Source organism: Bombus vancouverensis, chromosome 7, assembly GCF_051014615.1.
Source record: "Bombus vancouverensis nearcticus chromosome 7, iyBomVanc1_principal, whole genome shotgun sequence".
Classification (NCBI taxonomy): Eukaryota; Metazoa; Arthropoda; class Insecta; order Hymenoptera; family Apidae; genus Bombus; species Bombus vancouverensis.
The window spans coordinates 14,686,123-14,707,764 of NC_134917.1; the positions used below are offsets into that span (position 1 = coordinate 14,686,123).

Here is a 21,642-nt window from a genome sequence, read left to right on the forward strand (position 1 = left end):
GTTTAAAGTAAGTTTATACTCTTACTTAATGATTTTCAGATATGTACAGTTATTATAAAAGGATAACAATTTTTCTACAAAAATTATTTGCATATTTGTAAATTACTTAGAAACGATTCTTTATGTATAAGATTTAAACATAAAGTACGTTTGTATATGTAGCGTTAAATATCATAGGATGCGTACGCGTGTGGACTATTTGAGGCAGAGAATGGGTGGTTGGAAACAGGAGGTGTAGAATTGTTGTGGTGATTTTGGCGAAAGTATTTGCATAGTAAAAATTAATATAGTGAACATTAACACTTGCAAATAATTGTATTTCCCTTAAAAATACTTTAAATACTATTGTTGACGCATGTAATTATAGTATTATAGTAAAAGAGTATTTTGCACCGGCTCGTAACGCATAACTGTCTTCAGTCAAGCAAGAATCGATTTACCTTGCGATTATTCTATAACTATAATGGAAGCTTTAATACCTGTAATAAATAAATTACAAGATGTATTTAATACCGTTGGCGCTGACGCTATACAGTTGCCTCAAATTGTTGTACTTGGAACACAGGTCAGTTAATTTTTAAATGGCAAAAAAATAATTGGTAACTACAACCTTAATTTGAATATTTTTTCTTTTTGAATTTAAAAACATACACTTTCTAAATTATAAATAATGTCGAAATTCTTCATTAAATATAACATTTTATCTGTTTAGAGTTCAGGAAAGTCATCTGTAATTGAAAGTTTGGTTGGTCGGTCTTTCTTACCACGAGGTACTGGTATAGTTACTAGGCGTCCTTTAATATTGCAACTTGTTTATGCACCTAAAGATGAGCGTGAACACAGAAGTGCAGAGAATGGAACATTAAACTTAGATGAATGGGGCACATTTTTACACACAAAAAATAAAGTCTATACAGATTTTAATGAAATCCGTATGGAAATAGAATCTGAAACAGAACGTATGGCTGGATCTAACAAAGGAATTTGTCCAGAACCAATTAATTTGAAGATATATTCAACATCAGTTGTTAACTTGACCCTCATAGATCTCCCTGGTATCACAAAGGTACCAGTTGGAGACCAACCAGAGGATATTGAGGGTCAAATACGACAACTTGTATTAAAATATATATGTAATCCTAATTCTATTATATTGGCTGTTGTTACTGCCAATACTGATATGGCTACAAGTGAAAGTCTAAAGCTTAGCAAAGATGTAGATCCAGATGGAAGGCGTACATTAGCTGTTGTTACTAAATTGGATCTGATGGATGCTGGTAGCCTATTATTATTATTAACATCTTTATTATTATAATACTTATGTGCTGTTACTTAGAATTTTTAATTTATTATAGTAATTTGTAAAATCATCATACTATATATCATTCTAGGAACTGATGCTATAGATATATTATGCGGTAGAGTCATTCCTGTAAAATTGGGAATAATTGGAGTAGTTAATCGTTCTCAACAGGATATAATGAATAACAAAAGTATCCAAGATGCATTAAAGGATGAAGCTGCATTTCTGCAACGTAAATATCCTACTTTGGCAAATAGAAATGGAACTCCTTATTTAGCTAAAACATTAAACCGCTTACTCATGCACCATATCCGGGACTGTCTCCCAGAATTAAAGGTAATAATATGGATTTTGATTGCTAATAATTTACAGTACATAGCTAGAAAAAATTAAAAGTAAACATAATCTGGTAGAACTTATATTTTTCAAAAACAGACAAGAGTAAATGTAATGGTTTCACAATTTCAAACCCTTCTTAATTCATACGGTGAAGATGTTAGTGATAAAAGTCAAACTTTACTTCAAATTATTACTAAATTTGCAAGCAGTTACTGTTCTACAATTGAAGGAACAGCTAGAAACATAGAAACAACGGAATTATGCGGTGGCGCTCGAATTTGTTATATATTTCACGAAACATTTGGGAAAACACTAGATTCTATACACCCGCTGGCAGGTCTTACAAAAATGGATATTTTGACGGCGATTCGAAATGCAACTGGTCCACGACCAGCGCTATTTGTACCAGAGGTTTCTTTTGAATTATTAGTTAAGCGACAAATTCGAAGACTCGAGGAACCCTCATTACGATGTGTAGAACTTGTACACGAAGAAATGCAAAGAATTATTCAACATTGTGGTACCGAAGTACAACAAGAGATGTTGCGCTTTCCAAAATTGCACGAGCGTATCGTTGATGTTGTAACGCATTTATTACGTCGACGTCTTCCACCTACTAATCAAATGGTTGAAAATTTAGTTGCTATAGAATTAGCATATATTAATACCAAGCATCCAGATTTTCATAAGGATGCAGCTCTTGTGTCATCTTTATTAAAAAATTCTAATGTAGATCATGTAAAACATAATAGGAAAGTTCCTTCTACTACAAGTACCACAACAAATACTCAAGTAATAGTTTCAAATGAAACAGTAAGTAATTATTGATAACATTCACAATTGTGTTAGAATATTTCAAATGTAGTAATCATTAAACTTATATAATAGTCATAAAACATGTATAATCAGTGTATTTACCATCATTCATTGTTATAATATTTTCAAAAATATTTTTTTAATATTTAATAATTTCTCAAACGTATTTTTATAAAGATATGATTAATACATAATTTTATTTTATTTCGTTATTAAAACATTAATATTCCCTGATCAATGTATTTTGTGTGTTGTGTAACTAAATGCATATAACGTTCCTAACAGAATGTAAAGTCAATCAATAATCAAGATGAAGTAGCATCTTTTCCTGAGCAGAGCAAGGATCAACAAGGACATCAAATGGTATTAAGCAACTGGTTGTTAAACAATCTTATGCCTCAAGGAAGAACTGATTCGACTAGTTCGATTGATGGTTCTCCAGTAAGAAATCGTGAGAACAGTACTTCTCCTCACCAAAATTCAAACCTAGTAATTGAGATGCAGAAAGCATCTCCACAACAGAAACCAGTAAATCTATTGCCGGAAGTACCAGTACAAACATCTCGTAAACTGAGCGAGCGAGAACAACGAGACTGTGATGTAATTGGTAAGGATAGAAATGTAGTACACTTTTCTAGAAAATAATGTTTTATATTGTTTCTATTTATATACACCTTTCCTTTACAGAAAGATTAATAAAATCATACTTTTATATTGTACGAAAATCTATACAAGATAGTGTACCAAAAGCTGTCATGCATTTCCTAGTCAACTATGTAAAAGATAATTTACAAAGCGAACTCGTAACACATTTATATAAATCAGATCACGCAGATGTTCTTTTAAATGAAAGTGAACATGTTGCTGTTAGACGCAAAGAAGCAGCAGATATGCTAAAGGTATGCAGACAGAAATAATAATAATTTTGTTCTTGATATAAATCTAAATTGTTAATCTGTTTGTACATTTTTCTCTTTCTTTGTTACAGGCACTAACACAAGCTGGTCACATTATTAGTGAAATCCGCGAAACGCACATGTGGTAACTTATTTTATATATTATTCACATGATTAATTTATAGTACAATATAGACAATTTGATGGTTTAATAGATAAATTGACAGATACGATCACATGTACGTCTAAACACTGTATATAATTTGTATTTTTCGTTCAGGTAGTATTTACAATTACAACAATAATTTTTAGGATTTTAATGTACATTTTCTTTTAGTTTTATTTTAGAGATATAAGAAATAAAATATACAGTCACATGTGCATTTATAGTAAATATCGATATTAAATGATCAAGATATTGCCACTTACAACAATGGTGCTCATACCACAGTTTTGAAAGCCTTACCAAAGTTATGCGAATGTCTAATTTACATTAAAACATCAATCATTCTATAACTACGAAATGTAAGGGCAAATGTAAACGATTATGAATGCTGAGCAGTTTATTATATTTTGTAACATTTTGCATCACATGAAAAAATTGAAAAATGAATAGTAATCTATGCAAAAGATATATAATATAAAAAATCTTGTTTTTTTAATACTTGTGATACAGATCCTAAGTCATGTGTACGATTGCGTGTTCATGTATGTGTGCATATAATGCATATATATATATATATATATACACACACATATTAATATTTTTTGCTGATTTATTGTTATTAAGAAGTACAGCCAAACTGATTGTAACACTGAATAATACATTGTTGCGTTTTGATAGCTTCCATGTTTGGTGTGGTAAAACACTTTTCAATAAACTGTATATGCTCAAGCAATTGAGGGAGGGCCTGTTCATAATGACCTTCATACATTTTAGAAATGGCATCTAATCTTTTCTCAACTGATTTTCGAAATTGATTCTTTATTTTTTTTAAATCGGTTTTCTTATTGCACTTACAACATTGTTTACTCGATACGTTTTGCGTATGTTTTTCGTCTAATGTGATTGTACCGATAATTTCTGAACACATCTTGCATTTGTAATTCATTGTTTCGGGTAGCGGAAATTGCCAATTTTGTGTACAAGCTTCGCATGTACATAAGAAACAATACTTTTTCCATAAGTATTCAAGCCTTGATAACCTTTTCTCGCTAAGCCAGTGTGGCCCATAACAATCAAGAATCTCAGTACCCTTACCAATAAAACGCAATGTTCTTAGCACAACTGTCCCTGTCGAAGATTATTTATTATATATTATTATTAGATTATTTATAATATATAAAACATAAGAAATCATTAATTAAAAGCAATTAAAAGCACATTTTTTTACCTGACGGATAAGAATGACGAACTACGTTCGGATAACAACTATGGTTTATAAGACTAATTGAAGGATAAATTGCTCCACCTATATTTCTGGGTTCCCAAACATGCGTTTTTTTATCATATATATTTTCTACAATTTCATAAGCATTGCAATTAATAGCCTGCAAGTTATGCAACATTGCTACTGCCAAGTAGATAAAAGATTCTTTTAAGCAAATAACGTCCATTTTACTCAAGACAAAAGTAAAGCACTTCGCTAAAAATATAGCTTCAATAGCACGAGCAAGATTTATACTAGATTCTATCTTCGTACACTGAGTTTCTAAATTTAATATAGTATGGTAATCGTAAGTACAATAAGCTTTATTTATGCCTAAATCTTTATATTCCTTATTTTTTATTGTAACATAATCTCGGAGGAAATTGTCATTCATAAAAGGAATCCTGCTTTTTTCCGTATTGTTGTTAATTTGTTCAGTACTTAAAGATAAAAACGCTGAAATTATCATTCTATACGCTAGCAACAAATGCGATGTGTGTTGCATTGATTCAAAATCATTTCCATAGAAAGCATCAAATATAAAACATTCGTATTGATGATACATTTGCCACGCTTCTCTGCGACATTTTTCCGAACAGAAAGATACCTGTAGAAGTACAGACTTATTCATATTTTTAAAATAATATATTAACATCATGTTAATAGAATAATAAAATACGAGAAGACAAACATGAACATGAAACACGATAAAAACGAATCAAGATTATTTATATTACTAACTGTTTGACAAAAATGGCAAGGAATTTTAACACTTTCGCTCGATTTAAGAGTAATATGACAGTGCAAACAATTTCTATCGAGCGCTTCTTTATTTGTACTGAATGCAAATGGTGTTTCGACAATAAGAACAGATCCTGCTTTGATGTTTCTGGTAGCTATGAGATGACGACCTCGTTTCTCATCAAATTGTAGTTCAACAGCATCCGAACAACTTTTAAGAATGGTATGTTGCTTCCCATCAACGATCGGTATCACTGATGCATTTTTTTCTATTAATGCATTCTCGAAGGTAACACTTTGACTTTTATTGTATTTTTTACGCAATCTTTTGTCCTGAGAAGATGATACTTTCAAATTTTTATAGCATTCACGCTCTAATTGGATACATGCTTTTCTACATTCCGAGAAATCGTTCAAATATTCAGTAGTTTTATCGTGAAGGTTTTCAGGAAGTGCAAGCATGCATTCGCAATATTTCAAGCATTTTACGAAAGCTTTTGAATTATAACAATCTTGTGCGCAATCTAGAAGCGCATCCAGGAACAATCTACTATTTACACTGGCCTTAAACAGTGTTTCAGTAAGGATACTACTTTTATCTGTCTCTTCGTGCACAATTCCATCCTTAGCTATTATTCCGCGACTTTTCCTGTAAAGTTCTGCTGCTTTAATATCATCCTTACCCCTGTATGATTCGACTATTTTTACGTTTTCAATATAGGGTATGTCTATAAGAATCTTTATCATTCCCTCCCTATCTCCCTTTTCAGAAAATTCCTTGAAATTATTTGCATATGGTTCTACAATTGCAGCATTATAAGCAACTTTGAAAAATTCGCTGAAGTTGATGTACCTATGACAAATTTCAATCATTTATACGTATTCAATAATAAAATTAATTTAATAATTAACGCATAATTCATATAGCCATGTGCATAGCTAATTTAGATTTCTAAATGTGCTAGTGGAAGTTAATAGATGATAACTAACGGAAGACCGAAATAGTTCGAGTAATAACTTTTTAACTTTTACACATGTATTTGCGGTGGTATTATTTTTTACTCGTGGTATTTTAACGTATAAATTAAACCTTGTCATTAATTTATGTGCTTACAAACTTAACTATAGTTCAGTTTTGAAAATAAGATGCAAAAGATATTTTTCTAAATGTATAAAAGATCATAAGAAAAATTGTTTGCTTACCCTTTGGTAAAAGACATGATTTTATAAAATATTGATAAATTATGTAATTATCATCAAATTAGCAGTTGCACGTTTATTGTAGATACATAACAAGACGAATGAGCTGTAAGGAATTCTAAAATTAGATCTTAGATTCCACGCTCAGACGTATAAATGATACCTATCATTGCATTTTAAATTTAAGATTGTTATTAAGAAATAACACATTAAACGTACTAACACTATTAATACTATTGTCGTGCATTACCAGCTTTTAGTATTTGATAAAATTTCAACAATAAAATGGATATAACCAAATTTGTAAAAATAAACAAAAATTAATATAATGCATATATTTCAATATTTCTAGTGATCTACAAAAAATACAAGTGTATGCTTATGAAATATTTTAAGTAATTCTAAATATAACAATTTGCAAATTCTGTTAGAAATTAAAATTTAAACATTGATTTTTAATACAACTTTTTTACAGTTGATGTCACTAGTGTAGGTAACCATCAAGAATACTAAACGTCACATGATAAAAACGGGTGTGAGCGCTATTCTCTTACTTCGTACATGAAATGTTCTTATTTTAAATATTTCGAAAACACTACGTTGTTAACATATATTTTAAAGTTGAAATTATTCATTTGTTAGCGTTTTCGTATTTCTCTTAAGGAAAACACGTAAAACAGAAATTAAAACTAACACAATGAGATACATCTTGGGCACTACTTTTGCAGGCACTGCTTCTGCAACTACTCTAGTATTAGGTATTAATTGACTTTTATCTATTAAATTATTAAATATATCAATTTCTCAAATAAAATCAAATATTACAAAAACTAGTTATTCAAAGTGAAGCAAATTTGTTGCAAATTTTATTAACAAGAAACTGATTATAGACATTTTACCTTTGTAAAATTTAGTATGTCTTAAATATCTTAAATATCGTAAATAATGCTTTATTGCAGTATTGTATCATGTATTTACTGGAAAAGGAGAGCGTGTTAGCGTCGCCTGGTAAGTAAGCACATTTAAGTTAAATATAGTTTTTATTCAAAGTTCCAAAATACAAAAAGTTATAAATATGTATATATGTATGTATAGAAGGATATTTTTATGAGACAACATTATTAGGTTTTTAGAAAATACATCACCACACATGTGGGCAACTCTTGGTATTGGTCTTGCAGTTGCTCTGTCTGTAGTTGGTGCTGCATTGTAAGTTTTATTCTTTTATAAATATATATAACACACCCTCTTATATATATATATATATATATATATATATATTGGACAATAATATGAATTCATTGTTTCAGAGGCATTCATACAACAGGAGTTTCAATTATTGGAGGTGGTGTAAAAGCTCCAAGAATCAAAACGAAAAATTTAATTTCTGTAATATTTTGCGAAGCTGTTGCTATTTATGGATTAATCACTGCCATTGTGTTATCTGGAATGTTAGATGAATTTAGTTATCCTATTCAAAAGGAAGAAGTTCGTAATCAAAATTGGTTAGCCGGCTATTTAATATTTGGAGCTGGCCTAGCTGTTGGTCTTGTTAATCTCTTTTGTGGTATAGCCGTTGGCATTGTGGGTTCTGGTGCAGCTCTTTCTGATGCAGCAAATTCTGCTCTTTTTGTTAAGATTCTAATTGTAGAAATCTTTGGCTCTGCTATTGGACTCTTTGGATTAATTGTTGGAATTTATATGGTAAGTTACTCATTAAAAATATTGCTATGTTTAAAAATATTAATACATTTTTTTACATTTATAGACGTCTAAAGTAAAAATGGGAGATAAGGTATAAGTTTAAAATAAATAGAAATGCTATGAAAAAAACCATGAAGTATTTTTTAGAATCACAACATTTCATTCCATATTTAGTGACGATTAAAAAGAAGATTAATACAAAAGAAACTATTAAAAGAAATAGTGTTTATTGAAAAGAAAATAAATACTGGAAAAGATGTTAAAAAGCATAATTTGTTTGTTTAAATTAGTATAAAAAACCTTTATACAAGGTTGTTATTTGTTGTTACAAGAGGTTCCAGGGAGATTTCAATTTGAATAGCTGTTACAAATTAATAACTTAGATATATAGACTTTTGTGTATCAACCATGTGTATAAATAACTATTTCTGCTAGTGTAAAGTTTATTGCTGTAATGCAGTCTTTTGATTGGCGTTCTGAGTGCGTTATAGCGCTCTCTCTTTCAAATGTGTCTACTGTATATATCTTTTTTAACCGAAATATTACATTAAATAAATATGATACTATGTTACATTCATTAGTATATGTGTAAAATATACTATGTATAATATTATTTATGAGCTGTCTTATCTTTATTAGATAATACAAAAAATATACTTCTTTGTTTTATAATAGTACAAAAATTCTTAACTAATACATTGTATAAAAATTCAAGATATATAATATATAATATATATATATATATATATAACCAACAATATTAAAAATTTTTTTCATCCTTAATACAATAATAATTGGATAATTGCACATATGTAATACTATCATTTCCCACAAGTCATTATAGAATGAATGTTTTTAAATGCCTTCTCCAAGCATTTTACATATTCGTTTGCGTTATTATTCCTTTTATAACTTGTCACAATAGCTCCCAATCTTTCATCTTGAATCATGTATCTAGGCATTAGAATAATGTGTTTCAAACAAAATATTCAAACATTCCATATATGTTATTAAATTGCAAATATGATGCTTGTAAAAGTAATAAAGAAGAAGTATATCTTACCCAATTCCATATCCATTGTTTACTACTGGTCCAAAACCACCAGCACATATAGCTGGATCTGAAAGAGTTGATGTAGATAAAATATTATGATTTATATTATCATACGCCGGATCCGAAAAAATAGCTGGTTTCGGAGTATTTGAATGCTCCCAAATTTTTTTTAACGCAAATAAATGTCTATCAAATCCTTGCCCTATAAGGAAATATGTGAATAAACTTTCAGTATCATTTCAATGTTTATTGATATGAAATTTAATGTTTTATAATTACCCATAACAGCTTCCTTGGAGAGTTTATTGTGAACGTTACTGCAATTAATTATTAAATTTTTCAATTCAGATTTGGATAAATTATTATTCTTTTGAGCTATAGCTTCACATGCTTTTTTCGTTTCGATTGTGCATGATCTCAAAGTTTCTGTTCGACCATGTTTAAACGCTGCTGTACTACAAGATTCATACGTTGGTACTACACAGTTTCTTTGATAATATAAAGCTAGCTGGAAAGCTAACTGCATAATTGCATCAGGACTTACACCAAATGTTTTACACTCATTTTTACCAAATTCATTAAATATCATATGATCAACACTTAATTCTCCTATCCATTCTCCAAATTTTTCCTTTTGTCTATTCACAATATTTTGTACTTTGTCATCTATGACAAAGTTGAGTTTCTCGACTTCTACTGCTCCTTTTTGAAGATATTTAATATCATCAGCACAGAATTTTGGTTGTTTTGTTATGTCATTACCTATATCCTTAAAATGAGAAAAGAAAAAGAAATGAAATTGAACATTAAAAACTTATTAATTCATTTCTACACAATTACCTTCAAAAATCTTAAGACAGCTACACCATCTCCCCATGAATGTTCAAAATTTATTCCAGCATATCCATCGTTTGTAACAATTAAAGAAAATGATTTATCAAACCACCTATTTGTTCCATCCGCATGGAGATATGTCCTAATTAACTCATTATAGTCAGTTCCAACATGCATGTCATCTAATATCATTGTAAATATAGCAGAATCTATTTTTTGTAAAATTTCTTGGTTACCAATCTGTGACAAATATGCTCTTGTGTTGGCCCACAAGTCACGTTCTGATGTTGTAAGTATTCCAATAGGCCTTTCATTGATGGATATGGTAGCTCCTAAAATAGATTCTAAACAACTGGCTATTTCCTTTGGTTTACGAATATAGCCATTTTCATCTATTACATTAAAAGAGTAAAAGTGCCCTTTTCTCATGACAATTATGTTTTTGCCAGTTGCATTCTCATAAATTTGATCTTTTTCTGGCTTTGGTAATCTTGTTGTATTAAATAAGTTGTGATATTGTGACATATCTAATGGAAAGGCCTGAAAAAAATTTTTTTATTTGGGATAAAAAAGGATTATTTCATAGTATTTATAATTCATGTAGAACTTGTGATTTTTACCTTAAATAAATAAGCTCCATACCAACTGAATTGAGGAGGTAGAAGTCTTGTAATAGTATGGTAAACATTATTCTCATTTGTTTTAGGCTTTAAATAAAATACTTCAGGTCGTAAAACATTCTCTTTTAAAGACTTCATAAATCGTAATGATGATACAATAAGATTTGTGGCTTTTACTAATTGTATATTATGTTCTGGATTTGATGCTGGATTAAGGACTAAGAAAGGATTATAGTTGATAGGTAAAGGTCTACGATCTCGAAGATACATATCAAACCAAGGTTCACTAATATAGCTAGTATCACGATTTTTAGTATCTTTTTCAATTAATTCTTTATGCAATCCAATACCATCTTTAGTCAAAAATTCATTAACATAAATTTCAGTTTTTTCTAATTGTTCCTTAGATAACAATGGTTTTTGTGCATTTAGATACCTTCTACATGTATCCTCTAATTTTGGAATAGGTAAACGTGGTAGAGATGGTTGAAAATGCATTGTTGGAGTCTTACTTTTTTCAATATATTGATATGCTTCATCTCCTTTTACAGATATACTTCTGTAGAAAAAATATATGTATATATATATTTCTCTCCTTTTCTTTTTTATGGTAAGAGTATAATGTTTTACTTATTAGTAATATATTGAATATTCAAGTGTTATTTACCTTGGAATTTGTAAAAATAATTCTACTTTACCCTGCTTAATCTAAAATATAAATATTTTATTGTAATCATAAAATCGTTGTACATAAATTATATTTTAAATAAACAAAGTTGGCGAATTTCTTACCAGTTCCTTTTTAAAATAATTACGTTTGAATACAAAAGGCAGCATATTGTACTTATTCTGTAGTTTTTATTTATACTGGCACACACTATATATATATATCAAACTTTATAAAAATGGATCTATAAATTATGACAAGTAAAATTGTAATAGACAAAATATATTGAGTAATATCTTTTTTACGTCAATACTAATTTAAATAAATGACACTCATAAATCATTCTTAAAATAATCGTTAGTATTAATTTTATTGTCATGTAGAACAATGTAGAAGAAAGTGTGTATAGCATATATATATATAATATATATCCATTATTCATAGTATTACAAATACATTGTCTTTTTTCTTTTTTAATTAAACATATAAATATGTATAAGACTTATATATGTATATGATTTAATATATATCTATACTATGTAAATATTAAGAATTAACGAAAAGTTAAAAGTTTATAAGGATGCATTTACAAGAATTGCCACAAAAGTATTTATTTAGGAAAACACGTTTTTCAACCAATGGTAAAACACTTTCTACATAATCGTAAGTGTTCGTGATTGGTTGTTCTAACGCGTTTCATGAATTTCCCGCTTTTCAGAATGATATAGAAGCGTAATGGAACATTTGATGAATATAAATAATGTATTGTGCATTTTTCAGTTTGTTTCCTCAAAATTTGTTAGAGTTCTGTATGATTTTTTTTGATACGGTTGAGACTGTTTTGTCATTGATTAAAAATGTGCCTTAGAAAAATGTTAGATATATCATAAAACTTTTGTGTGAAAAAATTTTCTATTCTTTGTGAATATGTACATTGTAATCAAAGATTCTTAGTGAGGTGTAGTGAAATTCGGAATAGTACGGAGTGCCAGAAACAAGAAACTAGAATACAGTTAATTTGTATCATATTGTTTGTTAAAAAAAATGAGTGGTTATCGTGAATGTAAATGTCAGCATTAATGTCATAAAAATTTAAGGTTACATTCGTGTTACAAGTTGCATATTACATTCTCTTAGTATTACTTTGTTTATATGATAAAAGTGTTTATAAATAAATTATTGAAACCAGAGAAAATCTACAACGTAGGTAGCTCAAGAACACTCTTCTTCATCATTTTGATAGTGTGCATCGCTCAGTGTATTACTTTAGATACAGCCATCTAACATCTACGTGATATGTTTCAACTTTGGTTACTGCAAAAAATATAAACATGTTAGTATAGATGAATCAATGAATAGGTTTTGATATATTTGATAATCAATGAATATTCTAAAAGAAGAATATGTAAACAAATTTTTATGTACTTAATAATTTATAGGGCAGATCGAGATTATGAAATGGGTCCAACTACAGAAATGATGGTAAATGATTTTGATGATGAACGGACTTTAGATGAAGAAGAAGCTTTAGAAGGTAGTGAAGATTCTCACAACGAGTTGTCCAACTTACAAAAGGTATAATTCTGAAGTGACAGAGTTAAATATTTAACATATGCGATGTTCATTTTGTAACAAGATTCTGATCCCAACTATTCTAGGATCAAGCCTGTGAAATGAAAAAATCAAGCCCATAAATAATTACAATTATGATAAGTTTCTACAACACTTTGGACTCAAAGTGCGTTCTCGTAGTGAGATTCGTATGTTTAGTCGGTTTGCTATATGTGGCATAGTAATCATTTGTGTTCTTGTCTCCTTTCAGGAAGGTGATATGCCACTAAAAGACCTACTTGCGATGTATGGATACGGGGACCCGTCTACAGAAAACTCAAACAGTTCAGACCAAATGCTAATCCCATCTGGAAGCGGCGATCCAGAAATTGAAGAACAGTATTCAGATAAGGGAGATAACGACGCGGATGACGACGAAGATGATGACGAAGCGGATGCAACTAGTAACGAGCCAGATCTCAAGCAATTTTACACAGAGATGTTGGTAAAAGGAAAAGATTCGTCATCGTTGGTGTCAGGATCGACGATGAAAGGAAGTAATACCAGTGATGTAGGTACTGGAGACAATAACAGACGACACAGAATTCCCGATGATGATGAAGACGATGAAGAAGGTGAAGGGGAAGAATGTTCTATGATCGATGGTTGTAGTAACAATGAAAATACAAGGACGACTTCAACAATGGGTGGCACTACTACTGCCAAATGCAGTAGCATAACCGCGCTTGCTAGCTGTACAAACGATAATACGGGAGGTGGAGTAGAAGGTAGTGTTAGCAGTGGTATAGTAGATGGAGGAGAAGATGGAATAGTTAGCGGTGGTATAGGTAGCGGTACGTCAAGATTATTGCGAAGCGTTTCACGACCACAGAGCGAAGAAGAAGAAGACGATTGCGATTATAGTCCAGACGAAGAAGAATGGAAGAAGACAATCATGGTCGGTATTAATTACCAAGCGGCTATACCAGAAGGTCTCTGTCATTACGACGATGCTTTACCTTACGAGAATGAGGACAAAATGCTGTGGGATCCCAGCCACATACCCGAAGAGGAAACTGAAGAGTTTTTAGAACGGGCACAGTTACCAGCTGTAAAAGGTGGTTCTCTGCCGACAGGATCTCATATTAGAGACGACGAGCAAGCTTTATATCTATTGTTACAATGTGGTTACAATCTCGAGGAGGCATTAAGAAGACGAAGAATGAACGTCGTACCGCCAACGGATGCAGTTAGTCTTTGGTCGGAAGAAGAATGTCATAATTTTGAATCTGGATTACGAAGTTACGGAAAAGATTTTCATCTTATACAGAAGAATAAGGTATGCATCAACCTCGAACTACTTCCCAGTAGCGAGAAACAATTGTACGTAACATAAGGGTCATCGTAACAGGTTCGAACGCGATCTGTTGGCGAATTGGTGCAATTTTATTATCTTTGGAAGAAAACGGAACGGCATGATATATTTACATATAAGGCTCGCTTAGAAAAGAAGAAGTATGCTTTACATCCTGGTATCACGTGAGTATTTTCTCTGATTTACACAAATAGAATTAATTGTTTAGAAGATCAAATGTTTATAAATTTAAATTGCCACAATGATCGAATATACTGTATTTATATCTTTTTTCTTCTTTTCTTTCATTAAATCTTCATTAAATTAAGTTTCAATGAAATCATATACTTTCTGTTGTTATATTTTTATGTTACGATTGAAAACTTGAAGTATGACAAGATCGTTGAATCGTAAGCAGGGACTATATGGACCGATTTCTGGAAGAACAAGAGGGTGTTCGCGATCGTAGCAGTTCACCAAATGTTCATTGCTTATTGTATGGTGATGCGAAACGGCAAAGGTCAACCGTTAATGCTCCAAACAATGACGAAGCAAAATCGGCGGAACCATGGGATGGTACCGTAATTGATCCTTTAGCAGATTCGAATGGACCAACGCCAGCACCGCCGCCACTCCCTCCTCCACCTCCACCACCACCGGTATCAACCGCTGTGACTGTATCGTCCTCAGGTTCAGTTTCAACTACATTGTCATCATCTATATATTGTACTACGTCAACTCGTCATTCCGAATGTTCACCGTCCGATTCTAGCTACACTAACCCACATATGTGGTCGAATTTGACGTCTCGAAGTCACTCTACCTCCTCTATTGTAACGACAATTACGATAAATACGACAACAACTAGCACCGCTCCGATGGTTACGGCCGTTGGAATTACAAGTACGGTTACAAGCAGTTCTACCATCACTTCTGCCGCCTCTAATAATTTCTATCATTCGAGAGTGACGTCGAGAAGCAACGATGTACACGATTCACCATCGCCAGAGAACATTTTACCTCATTTGCCCCCTTAGCGTCGAACACGACTTTCAGGTTTTAAGCCTGGAAGACGTCCTATGTCTTGGTGCGATGTGATCCATTTAACACTCGCGTTATCACTATTGTCGTAACATATAATATTCGTTAATATCATGAATTATATTTTTGTACTGTATCGTATAAATATGATTATCGATCGATATAACAAACAAAGCAAAGAACAAGTTTTTCGCAAAACTAAAATAAAATGATAGCAAAATAAGTAAATCGAAAAGATAATTAAGTAGGATAAGTGGCACGTGAACGTGAATTACTATAGCTTTTTCCATTTTCTGCTTTCTACTTTCCGACAACTACTTCTGGTTCCGTAGATGAGGTTCATACAGGAAGATGAGTTTAAAGTATTTGTACTTTACAAACTAATTAAACGTTATTAACGTTACAAATGGCAGGATTGTATAAATTGGATGCAAAATTTATGAAAATAATTATACTGTTGTCGTCTAAGCACTAGGGATGTGCTAGAATCCCATAGTCAGGTTGGGCCCCAAAAGTATTTGGAGACTCGAGAATATCGGGATTCCCGAGAATTTCGACAATGTGGACTACATTTTAGGACTAGCTCTGTTGATACTAATGACAAAGTGAATTCGGATTCAGAAAATTCTTAACAAATCCCGATATTCTCGAAATACTTTCGAGACCTGATCTGATCCGACCCGATATTTTTGGTTCTCGCACGTCTCTACTAAACACGTGTCTAGCTCCTGATACTACTAAGTGTACAAAAAAAGCGATCTATAAGTTTGATGAAAATCAAAATTTCGATAATCTTTTAAAATGGTTAAATTAAATGAAATTTAATGAAAATGTACTTATTTCTTTTTTTTTTTTCTTTTGTATTTTCACCAAGGATACACAACATGTTAGACGACTCTAAATACTTTGGTCGTCGTTCTATCATATTTTATTTATAAGAAACAAATTTTAAACAGCACATTTGTGTATCCTTGCACTTAATTTCTTTATCCTTTACACACGCTGAAGACGTAGAATTATATCTTAAATAAAAAATCGTTACTTTATTGTGAATTTCCATATATACTATAAATAATCATAAATTTTTACTTCTTTTGTACGATGCCGAATATTTTCCTGTCGTTTTCTTCCCTTCTTCAAAGAGTTCAAAGATTTATCGCAATCTCGATGCTGTTATGGATACTGTGTTAAATCTAGCGATTCCACCACTGTTTTCAATAATTTCCTCATCAAAGGTAAAAACTGTACACTACTGATATTTGTTGTGAATTTTCCCGTAGTTAATATGTCTTCTACAAGTTCCTTTCTTTCTGTCTCTTTTAATCTGGCGGGTAAGACAACTTGATTGAAGTCAACAGTTTGTTGAATAGTTCTTACGCTTTTGGCGTCGGGATTAATTAACGATCCTTTAACCTGCCAATCGTCGGGAGTACCTCGATGTTCCAGAAAATCGAAGAAAACTCCTAATTCGGTCACCGTTTCGCGCGCTATTAGCTGACGATCTCGAAGTGCGATTCTTGGACTCCTGACCCCTTCTAGGGCTTGACACAAGATTAACACGAGATTGACTTCAAGAGCGAATCTCGTATTATTTTCGTCCATAGATTCGAACCAAGGGTCGCTAAATTTTTGATATTTCGCTACGACAGGGCTGTCATTTCCGGCAGACACTCCTTTCGTTACGTGTCTACCGCTTGTCAGGGCCGTTGCTCTTGACAGAATAGTATTTTCACAAATAAGTGGATCGTACGGTCTCCGCACAAGTCTTGGACTACTTAACAGTGGCACAGTTACATCTAGGCCACTAACGTACACCAAAAATTCACTCGCTACGTTGGAAGATGATCTCGAAGTGGAACCGGATGCCGCATGGATAATCCTCCTTAAATCTTTGCTCGAATGCATTCGTCGATCCTCTGGCGCGGCATGTTCCCATTCCTTCTTAGCGGAATCTGATTTATCTGGTTGGCCACCGAGAGAAACGGACAAAGTACTCACAGGTTGAGATCGAGAATGCAAAGCTTGCGTAAATAACTGTGTCGAGCTGATTATCGTGCCGTAAGTTAATCGCGGGCCGGAACTCATGCTCATCTGAGGTGGTCCGAAGTTCATTTCCGCCATGGGAGTATACCAAAAGTCTTGCGTATATATAGTGTCTACGAGAGTGTTTAGTCTTGGTGAAAAGTGAACGAAGCTTAACGCACAAGTTGTGTTTATGACGATCAATTTGTTAACTAGTAATTTTAATTCACCACTTGGTGATCTTTTGTCACAAGACTCCAATTCCTCGGCACTTTCTACGCTGATACCGTCGATGATGAACTTGAGAATTCGCGGTCGCAGTAACAAGTTTACGGTATTATCGTATGCCAAATACATACATTTGATCAGAGTCTCGCAAACGTTTGGCTGTATCGAATTCCAAACGTACGGCTGTGTTGCTACGATATGAATAAGAGCAACGAGGGATTGTACCAGATCGGCAGCAAAAAGATCCGCTGTATGTCTTAACAAGGTCGATGCAACCATTAATTGATATTCGTGAGAATTAAAAAATATGACGATAGATTTTATGTAGATGGTAGGTGTTTCTCTAGTCACGAGTCCTATTACAAATTCAAGACCGAGCGTATAGAGCGGCCACCAATCCTGGCATCGCCACTTTCCATTCGGGCAATCGTTGTACAACGAGTCCAACATACTGTTTCCAATGTCGCTGGGAGGAATTAGGCTCAACCATAGTTTTGCAATATCATTCTCATTGACGGGATGTAGAGTATACGGCGAACGAATGATTAAATTGAGCAAATTAAGAGCGGCCGTACTAAACCTTAAATATGGATACTTTTGCAAAGTAATACCGATGCATGTCATCAATTCCGGTATCATTTGTCGAAGTTGCACGCAGCTAGACTTTCGTTGATGCTTCACAGTAGAACTTCGTTCCACGTAGGAGCGTAATAATTGGGTAACCATGCAAACAGCCAGTGTTGCTGGTAAACTTTCCCGAATCCCGCGAACGGTTTCCGCATTTCTTTCATCGGCATTCTTTTGCGCGATCACGCTATCGATGGTGACTGTTTTGTCAATACCTTTTCGTTCAACCGAGTACTGTTGCTGTTTTCGTTTCTCCAATTCAGTAGCGGCTTCCTTCAACTCCTCTAACTCGCTGGCAGCGATTATACAGGAATGCGATAAAAGATATTCGAGACTCGTCACGTCTTCGCGCAAAGTGCTTTTCACACATTGCACGCATCCGAGAAGTAGAGAAATCAGCGTTTGACGCAAAGACTTTCCATAACTGCGATAAGCTTGGCCGATTTCTTGCATTAGCTGGGTCAATCCCGATTTGAAAATTCTAGAATCATCGACGCACATCTGTTTCCAAGAAGTGATACATCGAAGCGTTAAAGACGCCAGTAACATTGTAATTTTTTGGCTAGAAACATTATAAGATTGTTTGATTCGTTCCAATAACGATTCTAAAGAACGTTGCGTTATCAATTGCGCTTGGGATACGTTAATAGGATAATTCTTTGCTATTCTTTCGTCGGTTAACGTGACGATAAAATTATACCAAGATTCCAAATTAGTTTCATACAAGGAATCCGTAACATTACTATCTCGCTTCTCATTTCTGTTTGACTCTTCGCTATCGGCGTGTACATCGTCCAGTATATATATCGTCAGTTTCTTCCAATAATCCGTTGATTTATCTAAAAGTTTCTTCAGGTTCGTGTTAAAATCGTCTTCCAACGTGGTACTTTTGAATAGCTCTAAAGTAATTATATCCAGCAGATGAGAATAACCTTTCACACCTGGTACTATTTCTCTAAAAAGCGGAGCAAATAACTGAGTCCAAAAGTTCTCCCGCTTTCGAAAAAAGTTAACAAGAATCTCGTTTCTATGATACCACATTGCTCGTAATAACGTCATCGTGCTGTTATACAATTTGTCACACACGATGTTATCTTTCTCATAGATTCGATTTAGGTATTTAACTAGAAATTGTCTGCATCCTTCTGTAAAAAATTCTTCCACCGATCGAGGAAATATTCGTTTGCATTCTGCTGGATGTACGATATTAAATAGAGCTTCCGTCAGGCCGGGTTGCTTTTCTAGGCACACAGCAACCAGTTCAAGAATAGCGACTTTAACATCCGCGACACAGGTTGGCGACATAAGCCCTCTACGAGAGGCAAAGGTCTCTCGTATAGCGGTACCGTCCATACCCATACAAACTAGAAGCGACATAGATGATCCTTCGGCAAATTTTTTCAACAGTCTAACAGCCATCGCTTGCAAAGGCGGACTAAACCAGACATACAGATAATTCACAATTGTAGGCACTATTAAGAGACCGTTTGGTACACGAGGTGAAGAATATAAGGCAGCCTCTAACGGTGACCTATCTCTTATTTCAAGACCCAATGATTTTCGAAATATTAGTAATCTATTTACCACGGACAAGGCTAATTGTACGCTTTTCATCGCTTTGAATCCCTTTCCTCGAATCCAATCTGTTTCCGCCATCATTTTATTATGCAAAGTACGTTCGCCAGTACGAATCAGTTTTAATAATGCGTGTCGTGGTTCTAAATACAGTAAACTATACGCGACAACAAGTTGTAATTCATTACGTATATCCTCCTTTGGCAGACTAGATTCGAGCGCTCTATGAAGGCAAAACATACTTTTTAACCATAAGTCGGTTCTTTCCGCGTCCAAATCGAAATACCAAGAATCTAATTTCGGTAAAACACCTTGCAATAGAAATACCATACCAGGTATTTCTATTGTATATAGAGCTTCCTCGTTATACTTTCGGATTAAATATTTCGATAAAATATCTAGATATGCGTTTAGAATTGGATACGAGTGTGCAATCGTTTCTATAGCAGATAACCACGACGCAATTATACCACCATCGAAAGAAACCGCTTCTGCAAAATCTAATGTTTTTTGATACCGATTATTGAATCTTGGATAAACACCAGCTCGCATTCGCGACAATATTTCTTCCGGATACTCCAACACGAGTTCGGATGAAATACCGATGCAAGCTGCAACTATTTTGTATATGTACATTTTCTCTTCAGGTAATACTGGATAAGAAAATCTGTTTATAATTTCAAAACTTAGTTCTGCTGGAATGACCATACTTTGTCGTATCCATGTACGTTTGGCTAATGTTTTTAACAATTTTAAGCCCTGTGAGACGTGTTCGGGCAAATTCTTATTCATTTCATTAGTTCCTGTAATTCTGCCACCTGCTTGAGAAAAAAGTTGTTCTATCTTGTGATGTAAAGCGTCCCAATAGCTTGCCTTTTGACGAAATATCACTACTTCCCGTTCACTTGACAATATACGTATATTTTCACGAGGACAACCTTCTAATATCGTATACGAGTTTTTGTGAATTGTACATTCTTGTTCGTATGGTCTCAACGGTTTATTATGGTCTCGTTGTCGTGGTATCTCCAATGTTAACGATTGAAGATTATCCAGTTCCATTGCGATTCTTTCGGCACTTAATTCTGACGCGCTCGCCAATCCGATTGCAATGTTCGTTAACGGTTCAAACTCGTATGGAAACTGTTCAGCTGCGAATTTATAAATCAGCCACAAACCATCGTTACGCTCTTCCCAAAATCGGGCCGCGGTTTCACTAAATTGAATTGTAGCAGCTACAGCATTGAAAATATCATTTAGCGCGTTCAATTTATCTTCGTCAACGAAAGCACATACCAAAGTAAGAAGATTATATACACTGCTCCGTACAATTTCAGCATAATGGGTTTTTTCACAAATCATTTCGCTATTCATTAAATCTTGTAAATAATGAAAAACATTCAGTTGTATAGCTTTAATACCGAATGGTCTAAATCGATTCATCGTATCAATATTTTCAGGATCAATGGCATAATTTGCTAACATCCAGGATAAGAATAGTGGACTATCTTGAGGAGAATTGTCGCGAATGCATTTTTGTTCAAAAGTTTCTTGCATACTCTTTCTTACGCTCTGTATCCACTCTTCCATGTTGGGACTATAAAGAAGAAATATTTTTAACATAAAAATTATAGTTCATT

The 21,642-nt window shown here is 33.0% G+C and overlaps 6 protein-coding genes across 11 annotated transcripts in view; 3 read left to right on the plus strand and 3 right to left on the minus strand.

Annotated features, from left to right (window-relative positions):
* The first annotated feature begins 78 nt into the window (after nt 1-78).
* Drp1 (dynamin related protein 1) lies at nt 79-4,253 on the plus strand. Of its 3 annotated transcripts, XR_013058821.1 has the most exons (8): nt 85-565; nt 713-1,277; nt 1,392-1,639; nt 1,739-2,455; nt 2,744-3,065; nt 3,146-3,357; nt 3,447-3,593; nt 3,692-4,253. XR_013058821.1 is itself a non-coding variant. In XM_076620104.1 (7 exons), the coding sequence occupies exons 1-7, from the start codon at nt 464-466 to the stop codon at nt 3,501-3,503; spliced, it is 2,172 nt and encodes a 723-aa protein (XP_076476219.1). In that variant the 5' UTR covers nt 79-463; the 3' UTR covers nt 3,504-4,253. The 3 variants fall into 3 exon arrangements, 2 of the variants coding, with proteins under 2 accessions (XP_076476219.1, XP_033186774.1); XM_076620104.1 differs by having other exon boundaries at nt 79-565; nt 2,795-3,065; nt 3,447-4,253; XM_033330883.2 differs by having other exon boundaries at nt 3,447-4,253.
* On the minus strand, nt 3,936-7,092 carry LOC117155188 (protein-lysine N-methyltransferase SMYD4). The gene is made up of 5 exons (XM_033330898.2): nt 6,949-7,092; nt 6,729-6,831; nt 5,526-6,378; nt 4,749-5,391; nt 3,936-4,648 (listed from the first exon to the last, which is right to left on the minus strand). Exons 2-5 carry the CDS (start codon nt 6,743-6,745, stop codon nt 4,140-4,142), a joined length of 2,022 nt encoding a protein of 673 aa, XP_033186789.2. The 5' UTR covers nt 6,746-6,831; nt 6,949-7,092; the 3' UTR covers nt 3,936-4,139.
* Nucleotides 7,093-7,262: 170 nt separating this feature from the next.
* Nucleotides 7,263-9,046, plus strand: LOC117155252 (V-type proton ATPase 21 kDa proteolipid subunit c''). The gene is made up of 5 exons (XM_033331046.2): nt 7,263-7,483; nt 7,685-7,733; nt 7,851-7,934; nt 8,036-8,429; nt 8,494-9,046. The coding sequence occupies exons 1-5, from the start codon at nt 7,423-7,425 to the stop codon at nt 8,524-8,526; spliced, it is 621 nt and encodes a 206-aa protein (XP_033186937.1). The 5' UTR covers nt 7,263-7,422; the 3' UTR covers nt 8,527-9,046.
* On the minus strand, nt 8,640-11,938 carry CPT2 (Carnitine palmitoyltransferase 2). Its single transcript, XM_033331074.2, has 7 exons — nt 11,730-11,938; nt 11,605-11,645; nt 10,938-11,496; nt 10,324-10,857; nt 9,763-10,252; nt 9,493-9,685; nt 8,640-9,383 (listed from the first exon to the last, which is right to left on the minus strand). Exons 1-7 carry the CDS (start codon nt 11,772-11,774, stop codon nt 9,251-9,253), a joined length of 1,995 nt encoding a protein of 664 aa, XP_033186965.1. The 5' UTR covers nt 11,775-11,938; the 3' UTR covers nt 8,640-9,250.
* A 409-nt stretch (nt 11,939-12,347) lies between these two features.
* Nucleotides 12,348-21,642, minus strand: part of Nup188 (nuclear pore complex protein Nup188) — a 33,023-nt gene continuing 23,728 nt past the window's right edge. Inside the window, exons 6-7 of one of the 2 annotated variants that reach the window (XR_013058796.1) lie at nt 16,640-21,599; nt 12,348-12,918 (exon numbers count right to left, since the gene is read on the minus strand). Coding sequence is in view for 1 of the 2 variants with exons in the window: in XM_033331058.2 (XP_033186949.2) it covers nt 16,724-21,599 (4,876 nt within the window). In the remaining variant the exon portion in view is untranslated. Of the gene's footprint in view, nt 12,919-16,566; nt 21,600-21,642 lie in introns of those variants that run through there. The other variant, XM_033331058.2, reaches the window with a different exon arrangement.
* LOC117155273 (mesoderm induction early response protein 1) lies at nt 12,799-15,546 on the plus strand. 3 transcript variants are annotated; one of them, XM_033331097.2, is made up of 5 exons: nt 12,799-12,937; nt 13,044-13,179; nt 13,427-14,494; nt 14,567-14,694; nt 14,925-15,546. In XM_033331097.2, coding segments are annotated over exons 1-5 (1,956 nt in total). In that variant the 5' UTR covers nt 12,799-12,935. The 3 variants fall into 3 exon arrangements, with proteins under 3 accessions (XP_033186988.1, XP_033187009.1, XP_033186978.1); XM_033331118.2 differs by having other exon boundaries at nt 14,900-15,128; XM_033331087.2 differs by lacking the exon at nt 12,799-12,937 and having other exon boundaries at nt 13,024-13,179; nt 14,928-15,546.

What these genes read in the sequence shown, in the direction of transcription:
- Drp1 (XM_033330883.2), top strand. Translation starts at nt 464, where the DNA reads ATGGAAGCTTTAATACCTGTAATAAATAAATTACAAGATGTATTTAAT. An exon ending in ATTGGATCTGATGGATGCTG is followed by an intron (nt 1,278 to 1,391) that starts GTAGCCTATTAT and finishes ATATCATTCTAG; the next exon opens with GAACTGATGCTATAGATATA. An exon ending in AAGCAGCAGATATGCTAAAG is followed by an intron (nt 3,358 to 3,446) that starts GTATGCAGACAG and finishes TCTTTGTTACAG; the next exon opens with GCACTAACACAAGCTGGTCA.
- LOC117155188 (XM_033330898.2), bottom strand. An exon ending in CTTGCCATTTTTGTCAAACA is followed by an intron (nt 5,392 to 5,525) that starts GTTAGTAATATA and finishes GTACTTCTACAG; the next exon opens with GTATCTTTCTGTTCGGAAAA. An exon ending in TCGTCATTCTTATCCGTCAG is followed by an intron (nt 4,649 to 4,748) that starts GTAAAAAAATGT and finishes AATCTTCGACAG; the next exon opens with GGACAGTTGTGCTAAGAACA.
- LOC117155252 (XM_033331046.2), top strand. Translation starts at nt 7,423, where the DNA reads ATGAGATACATCTTGGGCACTACTTTTGCAGGCACTGCTTCTGCAACT. An exon ending in GAGCGTGTTAGCGTCGCCTG is followed by an intron (nt 7,734 to 7,850) that starts GTAAGTAAGCAC and finishes CAACATTATTAG; the next exon opens with GTTTTTAGAAAATACATCAC. An exon ending in TAATTGTTGGAATTTATATG is followed by an intron (nt 8,430 to 8,493) that starts GTAAGTTACTCA and finishes TTACATTTATAG; the next exon opens with ACGTCTAAAGTAAAAATGGG.
- CPT2 (XM_033331074.2), bottom strand. Translation starts at nt 11,774, where the DNA reads ATGCTGCCTTTTGTATTCAAACGTAATTATTTTAAAAAGGAACTG. An exon ending in ATTATTTTAAAAAGGAACTG is followed by an intron (nt 11,646 to 11,729) that starts GTAAGAAATTCG and finishes TTTATATTTTAG; the next exon opens with ATTAAGCAGGGTAAAGTAGA. An exon ending in CTGTCTTAAGATTTTTGAAG is followed by an intron (nt 10,253 to 10,323) that starts GTAATTGTGTAG and finishes TCTCATTTTAAG; the next exon opens with GATATAGGTAATGACATAAC.
- LOC117155273 (XM_033331087.2), top strand. Translation starts at nt 13,024, where the DNA reads ATGTACTTAATAATTTATAGGGCAGATCGAGATTATGAAATGGGTCCA. An exon ending in AGTTGTCCAACTTACAAAAG is followed by an intron (nt 13,180 to 13,426) that starts GTATAATTCTGA and finishes GTCTCCTTTCAG; the next exon opens with GAAGGTGATATGCCACTAAA. An exon ending in ATCTTATACAGAAGAATAAG is followed by an intron (nt 14,495 to 14,566) that starts GTATGCATCAAC and finishes TCATCGTAACAG; the next exon opens with GTTCGAACGCGATCTGTTGG.